This window comes from Drosophila nasuta, chromosome 2R (assembly GCF_023558535.2).
Source record: "Drosophila nasuta strain 15112-1781.00 chromosome 2R, ASM2355853v1, whole genome shotgun sequence".
In the NCBI taxonomy this organism is placed as follows: domain Eukaryota; kingdom Metazoa; phylum Arthropoda; class Insecta; order Diptera; family Drosophilidae; genus Drosophila; species Drosophila nasuta.
This window is the reverse complement of record NC_083456.1, coordinates 42912-62352: the sequence shown is the minus strand read 5'-3', so window position 1 is coordinate 62352 and position 19441 is coordinate 42912. Positions and strand designations below refer to the sequence as shown.

Sequence of the window (19441 nt, the reverse complement as noted above, 5' to 3'; positions counted from 1 at the left end):
ACTTCTAAACTAAAATAGATATCTTCAGTCGGTTTTTTTTCACTGATCAGAAAAAAATCATAGAATTTTTTAAGTTAAAAAATTTTTTTTTAATTTTTTAAAAAAATTTTTTTTTTTAATTTAAAAAATTTTTTTTTTTAATTTAAAATTTTGTTGTACTTTTATTTTATTTGAACTTCAATTAACATATTTCATATATAAACTTTATCTAAAAAATGATGGGATGATGGAAAAAAATGGGATGAGTTCTGAGTGCAATACTAAAAAAAGATCCCTTTTTGGTACTAACACTGTTTCTAAAAAGTACCATAGTTTCAAGGCTAATAGCAGTTGATATTACACATTTTGGACGCCACTGATTCACACTTTCGGCTAATAAAGGAGTTAGACTGAATTAAGTTGAATAAATTAAGTTCTACTCCACGAAAGACAGGTGTACGCTAATCCGGGCTAGTTGTTAATACACTGAATTACCACTACGTTTTATGAGCTACACATTTATAGACCGATTGATTGATTTTTTTGAAAATACATACCTTGAATATAATTAAAAACCAAACTTCTAACAAATTCACCAAAAATTGTAAATTTCCGAGGAACTCAAATTCCATGCGCGCAAAGAGAAAAATTTTGTAAAGCTCTTTGCGAAATCATATGGTATGTTTGACCGATCACAGCTGATGATCAGCTGATCGTAGAGCTTTCAAAAAGCTTTTAAAAATCTAATCAAAGCATCTGCTATCGATATGTGAAAAAATATTAACGGATTTTTAAATTTGAAAATTTGAATTAAATGCCGCTAGCGGGACCAAATCGCCTACTGTGCCCCGCAGCGATGAGAGATATGGGTTCCACGTGGGGGGCTTCGATCTTGTCGTCGGTCTTGAGAGCCTACAAGATTGGCGAAACGCGGAATGTAGCCCTTCTGAGAAGACATTAACAGATGTTTCTAGGTCCTGTACCGAGTTGATAGTGCTCGGTGGACCAAGAGAATTGGAAACGAAACTGGAGAATTTCACCCAGTTCGTCTTACGGTTATTTCTGATCGGCTCAGCCGTAGATACCCTGTTTAAGGAATCGTAAACTGGATGTACCTATGATCGGAGAAGGAGGATCTATCCAGGACTCTCCACTCTCCTACATTAGTACAGTCAGTTGCAATGGTTAAGTCCAGCACGTTACGAGAGCTGGGACCTACATAGATTCCACACCTCCGTTGGCTAATCTAAGCTTATAATTTAGGATTAAATCAAGAAGTGACTAGCCCCTTTCGTTTATGTCGGGACTTCCCCAAACGCTATGGTGGGCGTTGGTTTCCGTTCCGATTATTAATTGTTTGTTGGAGCAGCAGACCTGTCCACCAATCTTCGCAGCTCTTCAGGTGGAGCCGGTACGTCATGGGCCATGTAGCAGGATGCCAGCAGCAAACATCCCTCACGGCTCTCCAGCACCACTACGGTAAGATCGTCATTGCTGTAATTAGGTAGTAGATGAGCTTTTAGCCTCTTCCTTACAAGGATGGCAGTTTTCGATCTACTTACCAATGTCGGGACGTATAAATTGTAATTAGTCGACTTCACCCCAGCTACCGTGTTGCCCGATGATATCCACGGTTCTTGGACCAAGAACTCTTCCTCCAGGGCGAGAAGTAGCTCCGCCGAAGCTGTTTTAGACTTATGGAGGTTGAGTTGCAGCACACTCATTAGAGGGTTGCAAACTTGCGGGGGGCCCGTGTGCATGGACAGTTCCTCCCCCACCTCCTCCGTCTCAGTCAAGCAGGGTGGCGTCGGTCATGCTCTCAAGACCGAGATCCGCCTCAACCTCCCCAAACCTCAATGTGTGTGTGTCATTGTCATTAGGGCGGCGTTTTTTGAGGCGAAGGTACACGCTCCCTAAGCCCCACGATATGTTGCCGTTGGGCTTATAAAGGAGATCCTCGGCCTCCTTATAGATCCGAATGATCACATGCTGCCCACCACTGGGTAAAGGTAGATCAATCTTTAGCTCGAACCAATCACTCGTCGGAATGGTCGGGTTCTGCTTCCTAAGCAATTGAAGCGCTCGCTCGCCCTGCACGACTATAGGGAACAGGACCTTAACCTTCGGTATAGACGGAATGTTGTTCCTATCCACCACGTCCAGCTTGGTCCCCTCCCACAAGCCGTCCAGTTTAGGGACGGCCGTCTTCAACCAAAGCAACTTTGGGTCGTCCTTGCATGTTAGGATCATTCATCCAGCCCATGCCTTCAAAAGTAGGCATTGGGCTGTCTGGGGCACTCTCCATCTTAACAAACAATGCGTCGACCAGCTTGCTATGGCTCAACCGCCACCGCTCTGCAGACATTTTCCCGTTAGGGTCCCCTCTGTCAATAAAAGCAACGGTGAGATGCCGTTACTCTCTGTCGATGTCTTCTGCTGTTACTGTCTGTGTTTTTGTTGGTGCTCGCAACCTCTTTCTCAGTGGAGCCTCTTGCTTGGGACTCTCAGCAGTCCGTTGGCGCTTGCTTGCCGTGGACTCCACCTTCGGGTTGGCAGAACTGGTAGAACCGGTCTGGACCTTATTGCCTTTTGGGAGGGGGCTCAGTTGGTTTTCCGAGGTAACTGATCACTGGTCGTGTTCCACCGACGTTTGGGCTGACATCCTAGCCCGGGTTGAATGTTTAGTTGTGTCCATTCCGAGACAATTTTTTGGCTAATTTTATTCTTGGGAGCCCCCCAAAGTATTTTCAGTCTGACCACCAGACACCTCGTACCATTCATTCTGCTTCTTATCTACAGACAGATTCCCTAAAGATAAAGAGCAGAGCCCTCAGCTAGGATCGGCAGTACGTGAAACGTCGGCGCATAGTGGAGATCTGCTACCCGATGACAATGAGGTAATACAGGTCCTACCCAGCCAGCACCCTCGGGGAGGGTTCAGTAGAAGATTTTTGGAATACTAGCTGATTGGCTACTTGCGGTTGTTTTGGATGTTGTTGAAATCAACTAAAATGTCCAATACAACCCACAATTTAAGATCCACAAACATAATCGTAGAAATCGAGCTGCTTGTTTATAAGCAGCAAGAAGAGAGATCCCAAACTATTACTATTTAGTTCCAATTTCCGCATAGGAGAGCCTTAGCAATAACGAGTTACTGATATTTTTCATAGAGATAGAAATCGTAATGATTGCGAATCATTGCAAGGGATCGCGTTACTGCCTTATCTAAAAGAAATGTGTCCACAATTACTTTACAGTTGCAGGGATACACTTCATCGGGTAAAATTAAATGTTTTAAGAAGCAGTCATTTTGTATTTTTATACCCATAGGGGAGAAGGGTATTATAACTTTGTGCCGGCAGGAAATGTATGTAACAGGTGGAAGGAAGCAAAATTTTGTAAAGCTCTTTGCGAAATCATATGGTGTGTTTGACCGATCACAGCTGATGATCAGCTGATCGTAGAGCTTTCAAAAAGCTTTTAAAAATCTAATCAAAGCATCTGCTATCGATATGTGAAAAAATATTAACGGATTTTTAAATTTGAAAATTTGAATTAAATGCCGCTAGCGGGACCAAATCGCCTACTGTGCCCCGCAGCGATGAGAGATCTGGGTTCCACGTGGGGGGCTTCGATCTTGTCGTCGGTCTTGAGAGCCTACAAGATTGGCGAAACGCGGAATGTAGCCCTTCTGAGAAGACATTAACAGATGTTTCTAGGTCCTGTACCGAGTTGATAGTGCTCGGTGGACCAAGAGAATTGGAAACGAAACTGGAGAATTTCACCCAGTTCGTGTTACGGTTATTTCTGATCGGCTCAGCCGTAGATACCCTGTTTAATGGAATCGTAAACTGGATGTACCTATGATCGGAGAAGGAGGATCTATCCAGGACTCTCCACTCTCCTACATTAGTACAGTCAGTTGCAATGGTTAAGTCCAGCACGTTACGAGAGCTGGGACCTACATAGATTCCACACCTCCGTTGGCTAATCTAAGCTTATAATTTAGGATTAAATCAAGAAGTGACTAGCCCCTTTCGTTTATGTCGGGACTTCCCCAAACGCTATGGTGGGCGTTGGTTTCCGTTCCGATTATTAATTGTTTGTTGGAGCAGCAGACCTGTCCACCAATCTTCGCAGCTCTTCAGGTGGAGCCGGTACGTCATGGGCCATGTAGCAGGATGCCAGCAGCAAACATCCCTCACGGCTCTCCAGCACCACCACGGTAAGATCGTCATTGCTGTAATTAGGTAGTAGATGAGCTTTTAGCCTCTTCCTTACAAGGATGGCAGTTTTCGATCTACTTACCAATGTCGGGACGTATAAATTGTAATTAGTCGACTTCACCCCAGCTACCGTGTTGCCCGATGATATCCACGGTTCTTGGACCAAGAACTCTTCCTCCAGGGCGAGAAGTAGCTCCGCCGAAGCTGTTTTATACTTATGGAGGTTGAGTTGCAGCACACTCATTAGAGGGTTGCAAACTTGCGGGGGGGGCCCGTGTGCATGGACAGTTCCTCCCCCACCTCCTCCGTCTCGTCAGTCAAGCAGGGTGGCGTCGGTCATGCTCTCAAGACCGAGATCCGCCTCAACCTCCCCAAACCTCAATGTGTGTGTGTCATTGTCATTAGGACGGCGTTTTTTGAGGCGAAGGTACACGCTCCCTAAGCCCCACGATATGTTGCCGTTGGGCTTATAAAGGAGATCCTCGGCCTCCTTATAGATCCGAATGATCACATGCTGCCCACCACTGGGTAAAGGTAGATCAATCTTTAGCTCGAACCAATCACTCGTCGGAATGGTCGGGTTCTGCTTCCTAAGCAATTGAAGCGCTCGCTCGCCCTGCACGACTATAGGGAACAGGACCTTAACCTTCGGTATAGACGGAATGTTGTTCCTATCCACCACGTCCAGCTTGGTCCCCTCCCACAAGCCGTCCAGTTTAGGGACGGCCGTCTTCAACCAAAGCAACTTTGGGTCGTCCTTGCATGTTAGGATCATTCATCCAGCCCATGCCTTCAAAAGTAGGCATTGGGCTGTCTGGGGCACTCTCCATCTTAACAAACAATGCGTCGACCAGCTTGCTATGGCTCAACCGCCACCGCTCTGCAGACATTCTCCCGTTAGGGTCCCCTCTGTCAATAAAAGCAACGGTGAGATGCCGTTACTCTCTGTCGATGTCTTCTGCTGTTACTGTCTGTGTTTTTGTTGGTGCTCGCAACCTCTTTCTCACTGGAGCCTCTTGCTTCGGACTCTCAGCAGACCGTTGGCGCTTGCTTGCCGTGGACTCCACCTTCCGGTTGGCAGAACTGGTAGAACCGGTCTGGACCTTATTGCCTTTTGGGAGGGGGGCTCAGTTGGTTTTCCGAGGTAACTGATCACTGGTCGTGTTCCACCGACGTTTGGGCTGACATCCTAGCCCGGGTTGAATGTTTAGTTGTGTCCATTCCGAGACAATTTTTTGGCTAATTTTATTCTTGGGAGCCCCCCAAAGTATTTTCAGTCTGACCACCAGACACCTCGTACCATTCATTCTGCTTCTTATCTACAGACAGATTCCCGAAAGATAAAGAGCAGAGCCCTCAGCTAGGATCGGCAGTACGTGAAACGTCGGCGCATAGCCGATGACAATGAGGTAATACAGGTCCTACCCAGCCAGCACCCTCGGGGAGGGTTCAGTAGAAGATTTTTGGAATACTAGCTGATTGGCTACTTGCGGTTGTTTTGGATGTTGTTGAAATCAACTAAAATGTCCAATACAACCCACAATTTAAGATCCACAAACATAATCGTAGAAATCGAGCTGATTGTTTATAAGCAGCAAGAAGAGAGATCCCAAACTATTACTATTTAGTTCCAATTTCCGCATAGGAGAGCCTTAGCAATAACGAGTTACTGATATTTTTCATAGAGATAGAAATCGTAATGATTGCGAATCATTGCAAGGGATCGCGTTACTGCCTTATCTAAAAGAAATGTGTCCACAATTACTTTACAGTTGCAGGGATACACTTCATCGGGTAAAATTAAATGTTTTAAGAAGCAGTCATTTTGTATTTTTATACCCGCTACCCATAGGGGAGAAGGGTATTATAACTTTGTGCCGGCAGGAAATGTATGTAACAGGTGGAAGGAAGCATCTCCAACCCTGTAAAGTATATAAATAAAGTATAATCGTAAAGTATAATCGTGAAAAAAAGAGGTTTTTAGCGTGTTAAAAGGGGGATAGGAGCAAATTTGTAACCGTGTAAGACCGAGTTCGTGCTAAAAGAGTCCGTGTTAAGCGAGGGCCAAGTGTATATTATTGATCAGCGTCAACAGCTGAGACGATCTAGCCATGTCCGTCTGTCCGTCCGTCCGTATGAAACACTGGATCTCAGAGACAATAAGGGATAGATCTATAATTCGACAGCATTTTTTATGTTTGCACGCAGATCAAGTTTGTTTCAATTTTTCGCCACGCCCACTCCCGTCCCCGCAAATCAATACAAAACGAATAACAAGCGTAAGAAGTTAGAGCTGCGTATTTTGGCATATACAATAACAACTATAGTAATTGTGAATCCGGAAAATTTGGTTGCGATTAGACAAAAATTTTCGAAGTTATTAAAGAAATACTTTTGTATGGGCAAAAACGCCTGCGATGCTTTCGTTTGTATGTTTGCGTCTATGTATCTACATGCTCGCCTATATTTATGTGTGTATGCTTGTGTAGTTTTGCAACGAAACAATAGCTCGTGTCTTAGATGTTTAGAGTTTAATAGAGGCTGCACGACACGATGGCTCTGCTGGTAGTGTGCAAGCCAAGCCCTATATGTTGTGGTGTGCCGTTTCGAGTCCCGGTCGGAAATACATACACATTTTGTATCTTTATTTTAATGCGATTTATATTGTTATTATTTTTTTAATATTTTGTGGTAAATTTTGAGAATATTACCGCAATATTTTGATTTTACTCAAAATAGGTAGTGGGTATCTCAGAGTCGAGCACACTCGACTGTAGCTTTCTTACTTGTTATAAAATAAAAAATTTTAAATCTCTCATATACATTTTTGTTTAAATTTATTATCATAAGTATTTGAATAAAAGCAAAACAGTGCGGTATAAAGGAAATGCATACATTGTTCGGAATCAGAATTGTGCTATTCTCTAAGGCTTTATAAAGTTATATACACAAACCAGGTTACTCTTTTGCGAAATGATGATGAATAAAACGATATATTCCAAGAATAATCTTAAGAAATACGAATCGTAGATATCTGTAATCTTCTGACCTTAAAATATATTTAATATACATTTCTCAGATTGAACTATTGTATTTAACATTTTAAAAACTTCTTGTATTTGAACTGGCGTACAGAAGTAGTTTAAATTTCTATCGAACTTTTAACTTTTTCTCAGGAATACTAATTTACAAAGTTTTTTTTTGGTATATTCCTAGGAATGAAAAGTTTTACACTTGTTGCGATGAGCCTTACTTGGACATAACTTTTAACATAACCATGCGAAGAAAAACACTTTTCTACACCGTGAACATCATTATACCATGTATGGGTATCTCATTTTTAACAGTTCTTACTTTTTACTTGCCTTCGGATAGTGGAGAAAAGGTAAGTATTCAACTTTAATACAAATCTCTTTGTCCTGACTAGCTCATACACTAAAAATAGGCTAAAAAGTGTATTTGGTATATCGGTATATTAAAAAAATCGGTTCTATCGGACATTGTAAAGGTCCGTCTCTTGAACGTCCCAGTTCTAGCAATCAATAAACCTGCTGAGTGCCCTCCACTTCTATTCTCTGAAGTTGAATGTTCATTACTGACGCAAATGGGTTATATTCTGGGCAATAAAAGAAGTATGTGGGTAAGCGATTATGATGCTACTGTCAAATGAGACAAAAGTCGTCCTTTGGAATGCAAATCATAGATACATACGTGGTGATGTCATCATGAAAGATGGCAAAGGATTCGCCTTACTGTTCCGCAAACAACCAAAATTAATCTCATCATCTTATTATTGAGTTTTGATCGTCTCCCCAAATTGAACCCATTGGAATGGGTAACGAAGCTTGTTCGTTGAAAGAAGCTGGTGTACTTGTAATACTATGTTGTTGCCTGGTCGTGTGTGGGCAATAAGAAATCATTTCCATTACGTGCTTTCAAAGAGTAATTACATTATTATTATTTGCGTGTACCTAATTTCGATGGGGAAAAGGGTGAAGGGACATACAAGAAAAATAAACATGAGAGTTAGAAAAAAACTAGAGGAAGGACCTTCGACTCTTAGCACTTCTCCTTTGCAGTGCACTTGTTTGTGCAGTTGCCCACCTTACCATGATCCTGCAAAGGCAAGTTCAACTTAATTAAAAACACAGGATCCCTCAGAGAAGCTCCACGTCACTTAACCCTCCTCATCTAAACGCTCCAGGGTTCCACATTAGAAGAGCAACTATCACATAATACACATAAACAAGAAAGCTATAGTCGAGTGTGCTCGACTGTAAGATACCCACTACCCATTTTGAATAAAACCAAAGTTTTGCGGTATTATTTTCAGAATATATCAAAAATATTAAAAAAATATACCAAATGTTATATTTGGTATATCGATATAGTACCGCATTTAAAATATACCATAGACGGCACAATATACCAGATTGTCAGCCAAAGCCACTAAGACCCCTAGTAAGAAGAGGTTTTTGCCTATACAAAATTATGGAATGAAAAAGCAAGCTAAAAATACTTATACTAAAATTAAACGGATGGCATTAAATTTGTTGAAGTTGGATAAAATATGTTTTTTTTTAAATTAATTTGTTTATTTTAATTACTTAAGGGCAGGAAATTGGACATACGAAAATCATTTATGTGCGTGGTTTATGAAATGAAACGATAGCAAAACGATGACCAAAATCTTGTGAAAACCGGAGCACCTAAAAACGAAAATCTCGGTTTTGGTCCCAAAACGAAAACGAAAATTGAATACCTTAGCACGCCAGTATACTATCTCCATATAAAGGTAAATGGATCCCCACACAAAACTTAAGTTTTCTAGTTTGCAGTAATATTATGCTGCCAGTAAAAAAAAATTTTTATCGGACATCAAATTCTGTTCTTTATAGAGAGAGACCTAACAAAAGCTCTAAGCTATGTGGAGATCTTAGCTTTTATGTCAGATGCTCTATTTGTTTACAAACATAAAAATACCAATGCACTATGGGCAAAAAGTCGCAATCATGCAATGTGTTGTTGGTATGTTTTTAGGTCCCTGGTAACAAATGTATTTGTGTTTCTGTGGAGTGTAACTAGTGCGTCTAGGCCGGTTGAGGCAATATTAAAGCTGAATTTTATTAACCAAACTGTTAACAATCAAATAGTGATTAACATTTTTGCCCGATTTACGGCAAAACTCAATGTTGCAGTTGTATTTACGTCATGTTTTTCAACGTTGCTTGATTTTTGGAGCAAAAGCAACCGCCAACAAACTGCTGTGAAGCTTACGTTTTGAAAAGTGTTTATATAATTTTAATTGCTACATAATGTGAGTTTGAGGTTAGTCTATCAAAACTTAAAGTAGGTACTTGATGTACTTATACGTTAATACTTATAAGTGGCATCCAATGTCTCCAATGTTTGCCTAAAGTACTGGTACACTGGCACCAAATTATGGAAACCTCCGTGCTTCCTCTAGGAGCTCTCCGTGAAAATGCGTCAGAAGAGCGCAAAAAATTGTACAAACTCGATGTGTTTTCTTATGCAAGGAAAAACAGCCACCTGAATACTATATCAGATGTGTTTAATAGAGCATTGTATTCTTCTGATCCACTGCTTTCAACTATAAATCTAAAGGAACGTCAAAGATTAAAAAAGTCAACCAAGAGATGTTATAGCTCTTTTGGAATCTCCTGATATTGAGCCTCCAATAACATGGGCATGTGTAGACAATAATGATAATCATGTAGAAGAAGGCGAAGATAATGAACTCGAAATTTTCGGCCAGAGTTCCCTGGAGTTGGAGGAAGAGCTTTGTGAAAAATAAATTATTAACTGGGCATCAAGGTATGGAGTCACAAAACATATTATTGGGCTCTAACTAATTTTTTATTTAAATTTGCATGGATCCAAACCAAATTCAAAATGCGAATTTGCTAAAAAATATATTAATTTAATAAATTTAGTGCAATTTTATTATTATTATTTAAAACAAGTTTTTAGAAAAAAAAATCGAAAATTGTAACCTCATGGTAAGGTGGGAAGGAGGTCGTGGTCCAATTAAACAAAAACAAAAATCCGAAATTCTATCTTTATTTTTTAGGTATATGTACAAAGTTTCATGTTTCTATCTTCAAAAATTGTAAAAATGCCGCAATTTGGGACTTTTTCCCCATAGTGCAGTGTCTAGCGAAAAATGACGAATGAAAAAATGGCTTGTCTTTGACATTCACTACAATGCATCTATCGCTAAAAATCTTTTAGCGTTGTTGCTACACCACACAAAGATGGTGCTAATAAATTTCCGCCTTACAAAATACAAGTAACCTAAAAGTTTATACTAACACTAAACAATTATTACACATCTAACATTTATTTCACAAAAAATTTATTTCTAACATAAATAAACAGAACTTTAATAAATATATTAGCACTAACCTTATAATACATGGATGTATCATTCGCAACAGCATGATGGCGACCCCAGAAGAGCCGAGCGTTGCGATTTGAGCTCCAGAGCCTCTTCGGCTTATTTCGAAATTCGATGTTCGAATAGCAGCGCGCAGCGTACTTCACACCATGATACAATAATACAATGTATTATTACATTTGTAGATATACACTGCTGGTCTTAGGTTAGACGCGCCAACTTTTATTTTAAATAAAATGCTATATTTATAATAATGGTTATTCTAAGTGTCCAAAAAACTTTTCTTATTCGAGTTCGAATCTTGTTCGAAAAATATGTGCTCACAGCTGGTTGATTTGCGAAAAAATTCCAGAAATGTCTATGGCAATCACGCGTGTTTTCGGTTGGTTATTGAAACAGACGCACTTAAGATTTTTTGTTTTGCGTAAACAAGTGCAGTTTTTTGTATTGAGAAAATATTAAAAATAAACAAATAAATTATTTTAGAGCTATATTTAAAGTAAAAATGGGAAAAGCTGGTGTTATGAGCTTATTAGAACGTCAAAAGGAAGACTTTTCACTCGCAAGGACTGTCCAATCAAAACAATGGCAAAAAGTTAAATCGCAGCTCCAAGACTGTTGATAGTTATTTAAAGATCCAGAGTAATATGGAAAAAACTTCAAAAGAAAAAAAGAACACTATCTGAACGAGCAGTACGCAAAATTGTTAGAATTGCATCAAATTCGACTAAGTCCGCAGCTAAGATTAAGGAATTAGCCGGAGTAAAAGCAAGCTTTTCAACTGTTCAATCAGAAATGCAGAACACCTAAAGCGTCTAAAAATAAAAAAAAAACCTCCTCTGAATGCAATACGCAAAGAAAAACGGCTTCGATTCGCGAAAGAGTAGTTGACATGGAATGTTCAATCTGACACTCGGGGCTTTATGATTGGCGTTCTGTTGTTTTTACTGATGGAAAACATTTTAATTTAGATGGCCCCGATGGTTTATCACGATTTGCGAAAAGATGTGCTATACTTAAGTCGCCACCACAGCCGAGAAGGTGGAGTAATAGTGTGGGGAGCCATCACGTTTTATGGAACAATTGACTTGATTTGTATCGATCAGAAGATGAATGGCGATCGCTTCAAAACATTGTTGGAGTCCTCCGTATTTCCAAAATTAAATTATCTCTTTGGACCAATTCCTTGGATTTTTCAACAAGGCAATGCTTCTATTCATAACGCTCGATTAGTAATATGTGAAGTTATTACTAACAAAAGAGACAGTACTCATTACTGAAATGTTATTTTTTTTAATTCGAATAATTCACATATTAACACCAACTACAAATTTAAGTTAAAAATAAGTTTCTCTTAAAAAAAGAAATATTATGTCTAAGTGCGTCTATTCTATTGAAAAGATAAATGTCTCTTATTTTAAGTTCTTGAAGAAAATGTTTGAAAACACAATTTATGTTATATTTTTATAATATTTTAAATATTATAATTGAAGTATTATTAAATAACCAATGTTTTTGCATATTAACTTTTTTCAATAATCATTAAAATAAATATAAAACAAATTTGTGTGGAAAACTGAGTGCGTCTAACCCAAGACCAGCAGTCTAATTATACTATATAATTGAGTCATGTGCGGAACGATGAGCACGAGCGTATTTCGTGGCGCCGTTTTTTTTTTGTTTACACCCCGGCAGGAAAATCTTCAAAAAGATTCCATCTATCTCCTGTAGATGGCTATGTGCGATTCTTACGCACTAAAAACCTCCTGGTCTCGTCTGTCCAGTACGTGCTCACCGGGACTGTCAATAAAGATACTACATCGGTGAGCAGGAATGTAATGTTTCTATGCATTCCTTCGTCATATTGCGCGAATTCGCGACCGCTGGGAACTCGTTATTTAAGTTTGCACCATCAGTTTTTCAGGACCATCGGGGTGGTAACCCAATGGCCCCTTTCGCCGCTCATATTCGCTGCTGCCGAAACTACATCGCTCCAGCACCCGGAGGACACCACGAGGAGGCCACAATTTTAGTGGGGCACATGTTGCCTATGAGTCGACTTGATCTGACTAACGAAGGACGGTAGTCCACTTGCCATTGCTGATAAATGAACCATTATTCCCCTTCTGCAGACCCATTGATCCTCCTCGTGGCGCTGTGCTTTCGTTTGTATGTATGCCTCTGTGTATCTACATGATCGTCTATATTGTTATGTGTATGCATGTTAAGTTTTCCAACATACAGGTGCCTCGCAGTCAAGTAGCTAGTGCACGTCAATTTTGTTTTGCCGCAACGAAAGTCTTTAAGATGAAGACGACAACAATTGTTCGTGTCTTAGATGTTTGCAGTTAAATGGCGCCTGCATAAAGACTGCAGTTAGCTCTGCTGATAGTTTGCAAGCCCAACATCTTGTGATGTACGAGTTCCATTCCCGATCGAGAAGTACATACATACATATTTTGTTTTTTCTTATACCCGCTACCCATAGGGTAGAAGGTATGTAACTTTGTGCCGGCATGAAATGTATGTAACAGGTAGAAGGAGGCATCTCCGACCCTATACAGTATATATATTTTTAATCAGCATCAACATCCGAGACGATCTAGCAATGTCCGTCTGAACACCTGCCTGTCCGTATGAACACCTAGATCTCAGAGACTATAAGAGATAGAGCTATAATCTTTTTTCGACAGCATATGTTATGTTTGCACGCAGATCAAGTTTGTTTCAAATCTTTGCCACGCCCACTTCCGCCTCGCAAATCGACAGAAATCGAATAACAAGCGTAGTTTTAAGGCTAAAGTCATTAATTTTGGTACTATAATAACTATGTATATGTGATTCCATAGTTGATTGCGATCAGATAAAAATTGTCGAAGAAATAATTGTTAAAGAAATAATTTTGTATGGGCAAAAACGCAAACTTTCTATGTTTATGCCTTGGCTGACAATCGGTATATTAAAGTGCAAAATATATACATCTTGAATGTAGTACCACGTCAAATACCAAATACATATATATATATTTTGTAGTATTTTATGATATATTCGCGCATGCTCCGGTTTTCGTTTTGAAAACGAAAACGAAAAAATTGGTGCTCCCGTTTTCACTTTTACAAGATTCCACAGTGGGCGATTTGGTTCCGCTAGTGGCATTTAATTAATAACTTCTAAACTAAAATAGATGTCTTCAGTCGGTTTTTTTTCACTGATCTTTCTCTGATCAGTATCATAGAATTTTTTAAGTTAAAAATTTTTTTTTTATTTTTTTTTAATATAAAAAAATTTTTTTTTAATTTAAAATTTTGTTGTACTTTTATTTTATTTGAACTTCAATTAACATATTTCATATATAAACTTTATCTAAAAAATGATGGGATGACTTCTGAGTGTCATACTAAAAAAAGATCCCTTTTTGGTACTAACACTGTGTCTAAAAAGTACCATAGTTTGAAGGCTAGCAGGTAATAGCAGTTGATATTACACATTTTGGACGCCACTGATTCACACTTTCGGCTAATAAAAGAGTTAGACTGAATCCACTTGATTCAGGTAAGTTCTACTCCACGAAAGACAGGTGTACGCTAATCGGGGCAAGTTGTTAATACTCTGAATTACCACTACGTTTTATGAATTACCACTACGGTCTATTTATAGACCGGTCACAAACATTGATTTTTTTTGAAAATACATACCATGAATATAATAAAAAACCAAACTTCTAACAAATGCACTAAATATTGTAAATTTCCGAGGAACTCGAAATCAATTCGCGAAAAAAGAAAGAATTTTCTAGAGCTCTTTGCAAAATCATATCGTGTGTTTGACCGTTCACAACTGATGATCAGTTGATCGTAGAGCTTTTAAAACGCTTTGACAAATCTAATCAAAGCATCTGTTGTCGATTTGTGAAAAAATATCAACGCTTTTTAAATTTCAAAATATTTGCAAAAGGAAAAAGTAGTTGACTTATTGGTTTATTGTCGTTCTTTTAAGACTTCTAGAAGATCATTTAGGCTTGTAATTATTTTTAATTAATTAACTAATTTCTGACCCCACCTCAAATTTGGAAATAAAATTTTGCCGTCGGCAACAACAATTTTCGTTTTGGTGAGCGACCGATAAGTCCGACACCATGAGTTATCGCCTAAGCTGCCATACTTTTGATGGTATGAAAAAGCAAGTTAAAAATACTTGTATAATCAAACGGATGGCGATACATTTGAAGTTGGGTAAAATATGTTTTTTAAAAATTAATTTATTTAATTTAATTACTTATGTGTTAAAATTGTATAAAAAAAAATTGTTGGAATAACCGGAATGAAATCCATTAAAAAGGTGGCATCCCCATTTTTTTTGGGAAACAGCTGATTGCCGTTCAACTGATTTTTTTAAAGAAAGTTTCAAATCTTTGCAAAAAAGACAAAAGGCAAATATATTTCATTCAGGGGAAGCATGAATAAACTATGCAGGATACAAAAATCCTTATGAGAGTTCTATCCACGCAAGAAACTGGACATACAAAAGACATTTTTTCGCGTTGTTTACTTTTGACCAAAACACAAGTCAGCTGTTTCAGCAGTAAAAAATGAAACGTTCCGATAACAAAACGATGACCAAAAACGTGTGAAAACCGGAGCACCTAAAAACGAAAATCTCGGTTTTGGTCCCAAAACGAAAACCAAAAGTGAAACGCGGAGCATGCCTGATTGTTTTGGCATATTTTGAGAATATTAGCGCAATGTTTTGCTTTTACTCAAAATGGGTAGCAAGTATCTCACACTCGACTGTAGCTTTCTTATTTGTTTTAAATGGAGTTGAGCGGAAAAACGCGATTTCGCTCATTTGGGAACAGCACTTAATATGGTAATAATATATTGATAATATGGATGAATGTTTAATTAGTGAATAAAAGAGTATATGGTTGCTTAGATTGATCAGTGATGTGAACTTTAATTACTTGGCCGATTTTATAAGAAAAATAATATAATATTAAACTTTATTAAGTAACACATCCATATGAACTTTAAACTAACATTTCACTTCCACTGCACGCTTGAGGTAAATTAATTGCAAACTAATATGATCAGACTCAGCCCTCGGCTCGTTGCATTCGGACGTGCGCTAAGCAGATCTCCGCAGGTGATTTTTACAATCCCTTCTGTTGTGTTTCTTTCGTTTACACAATCTATTTATAGCCACTGCTTGCGGTGGCGGCAGCTTATTGCGGTGCTTCACAACGATAAGCGAGGCTCTAGCAGTAGCGAAAGGTTGGTACAGTTTCACCAAACGATCTGGAGTTTGTTTACAATTGCTTATTTACTTGCAAATAAAATCAATTGTAATTATTCAGTCGTGTTCGAACACTCGTCAAGCTGTTAGTGTCTCACCACTCGGCGTGATGAGTGACAGAGAAGGGCGATTCTCTCTCAACGTGTCTTGGCAGGCAATAAAACGCAAAGAAATGTCTCCTCCCACCAACAAGAAAACCAAACTCGTCAGGCAACATCGAGACTCGTCATCTACAATCTGGTTATCTGACTCAGAAGACTTAACTTCTTAAGCTGCTCGTCCCAGCGTAAAACCAGCCACCTACACATCGGCCAAAATCCCAACGGTTTATGCAAATACCACAAACAGCTTTGCATTGTTGGCCACCAATGATGATGATGATATGGATCAAACTGCCGCTTCCACGTCCTCCAAGCCCACTCCCAAACCTACTGTGAGCCCCTCAACCCGTCACCTATCTTCATAACCTCTGTCACAAGCATTGAAGACATGCAGGCATCCTTCTATAAAGTGACGGCTACACATACAAGGCAGGTCGCGAAGGCTAGGTTAGAATCATGGCGAATTGTGAAGCTACAGAACTACAGAAGTTTAGTTAAACTACTGACGGAGAAAAATGTTGAGTTCCATACTTACCAACTGAAACAGGAAAGATCTTACAGAGCTGTCATAAGGAACCTCCACCACAGCACTCCCATAGATCACATCTGGAACGTATTGTCCCAGACAGGTCACACAGTCCGACACATAGTCAACGAATAGAATAGAGCCACTAAAGACCCTCTAACGATGTTCTTCATAGATCTTGAACCTGATATTAACAACAAAGCTATCTTCGAGATCAAACGCTTGTGCAACGCAATAGTAGTAATTGAGCCTCCAAAGAAATTCAATGATCTCACTCAATGCCGCAGGTGCCAGGAATTTGGTCACACGCAAGGCTATTGCAGTAAGCCTATTCGCTGTGTTAAATGTAGTGGCAATCACAAGTCGTCGGACTGCGTCAAACCACGCGAAGCTCCACCAACTTGTGTACACTGTGGAGATAGCCATACTGCATCATACAAGGGATGCAAAATGTACAAAGCACTAGTGCAGCTTCGGGACCAGGGTAAAACCAGTCATCAAGCACCCAGCACGCTGCAGAGACCCCCACTCTCAACCAAAACCACCACCGCCTCGCTCACACAAGCCAACGTCAGCTATGCTGACATACTTCAAAGTAAGACCACGTCCAGCCATACTAAATGTGATCCCAAGCACGGAACTAAAGACTCTGAGCAATCTCTATTAGTTCAGATCCAAGCCATGATGCAGGTAATGCAAACTCAGTTCGCTCAGATGACGCAAATGATGGGCTTACAGAAGTGGAAGTCATGTTGTCCTCTCTGGCTACGATGGCATCGACGCAGCAACATTGAAGTTCCTCCCACCACGCGCACTTGCATACCTCACGGCCATCTACAACGGTATCATTAGGCTTCACCACTTCCCGTCTCAGTGGAAGTGTGCGGAAATCATAATGATATCCAAAGCTGGGAAGCCTGAGGATCCTGCCTCCTACCGTCCCATCAGCTTGCTGGCAATCCTGTCTAAAATATTCGAGAGAATACTTTTAGCCAGACTCTTACCAGTGCTTGAGGAATGGACAATTGTACCAGAGCACCAATTTGGATTTAGACCCGAGCATGGAACGCCTGAGCAATACCACAGAGTAGTTCAGACCATACTCACAGCTATGGATTCAAGAAAATACTGTTCGGCAGCTTTATTGGACGTCAAACAAGCTTTTGATAGAGTATGGCACCTAGGACTCCTGCATAAACTCAAACTACTGCTCCCTTCTCCGTACTACCTGACATTAAAGTCCTACCTTCACCAAATCAACGCCGGAGTACCTCAGGGTAGCGTTCTGGGGCCAGTCCTCTACACGCTCTTCACAGCTGACCTTCCGACCATGCAGAGAGACGACGTCACTATTGCCACCTACGCTGATGACACAGCCTTCTTGGCAACATCTCAAGACTATGCTGAAGCCTCAGTCATCCTTCAAGCGCAGCTGTCTCTACTAGAACCCTGGCTAAAAAGGTGGAATAGCGTGATCAATGAGTCAAAATCTACTCATATTACGTTTGCCACAAGGCCTAAAACATGTCCTCAGGTTCATCTAAACGGCAACACCCTTCCAACAGAAAAGGCAATCAAATAACTTGTCCTAACCATGGACAGACGGTTCACTTGGTCAACACACATCCAAGCCAAGAGGAAGCAGCTCACCCTAAAACCAGACAAATCTCAACTGAGCCTTGAAAACAACGTTCTTTTGTACGAGGCCATACTCATACCTGTCTGGATCTACGGGATCCAACTTTGGGGAACAGCATCGAACTCCATCATACAAAGATTCCACAACAAAACCTTGCGTCTGATCACCAGTGCCCCATTCTACGTCAGGAATCACACACTTCACAATGACTTACGAATGCCAAAGTTATCTGCAGAGATTGTCAAATTCAGATCCAAATACGTGCAAAGACTTGGCACCCACTGTAATCAGCTCGCAATTAACCTGCTGGACAACAGTCTCCACGTCAGACGCCTAAAAAGACACCACCCTCTTGACCTGCCTTTAGGCCATCCAGCGAGTGCTGACCCTTACTCCCCTGTAAATACTCCCTTGTAAATATTCCCCAAAAATGTAAAACCTTCTATATACACCCCATAAAATATACATACTTATTATAAAAAATGTAAATAAAAAAAATTAACATACATACATATGTTTTGTATTTATGCGTATATGTATCATACATATCTACATGTTCGCCTCTATTGGTATGTGCATGCATGTGTAGTTTTGCAACGAAGATGAACACGACAGCAATTGCTCATGTCTTAGATGTTTAGAGTTAAATAGCGGCTTCATAATCACTGCGATATCTCTAGTGGTAGAGTGCAAGCCCAACATGTTGTGATGTGCGAGTTCGAGTCCCGTTCGGGAATACATACATACATACGCAGTGGCGAACAAAATTGAGTGTATGTTCACGACGCAGACTTTCGTCACCCACAAAATCATAGTCACGCCAGAAAATCCAAATCTTTGTTTTATTTTATTTTGATTATTGAATTCTTTATAAATTCTAAGCAAAAACAATGATGATACAGATGAGTTCAAAGAGATTTAAATCAAAAACGAAACAAGTAAGAAAGTTAGAGTCGAGTGTACTCGACTGTGAGATACCCGCTACTCATTTTGAATAAAAGCAATATATTTTGCGGTATAATTCTCAAAATATACCGAATATACTGCCAAAATACTGAAAATATACCAAATGGTATATGTGGTATATCGATATAGTGCCACATTCAAAATATACCATAGATGGCACGATATACCAGATTGTCAGCCAAAGTAACTAAGACCCCCAGTTAGTAGGCGTTTTTGCCCATACAAAGTATTTCTTTATTAACTTTTTTTTATCTGATCGCAACCAAATTTTCAGGAATCATAACTACTATA

At 39.7% G+C, this 19441-nt stretch overlaps 1 protein-coding gene across 7 annotated transcripts in view; it reads left to right on the top strand.

Annotated features, from left to right (window-relative positions):
- Positions 1-19441, top strand: part of LOC132784364 (acetylcholine receptor subunit alpha-like) — a 99906-nt gene that overhangs the window by 54730 nt on the left and 25735 nt on the right. For all 7 annotated transcript variants that reach the window (XR_009632243.1, XM_060789929.1, XM_060789930.1 and 4 more), the window contains one exon: positions 7425-7593. Coding sequence is in view for 6 of the 7 variants with exons in the window: in XM_060789929.1 (XP_060645912.1) it covers positions 7425-7593 (169 nt within the window). In the remaining variant the exon portion in view is untranslated. The remainder of the gene's footprint in view (positions 1-7424; positions 7594-19441) is intronic.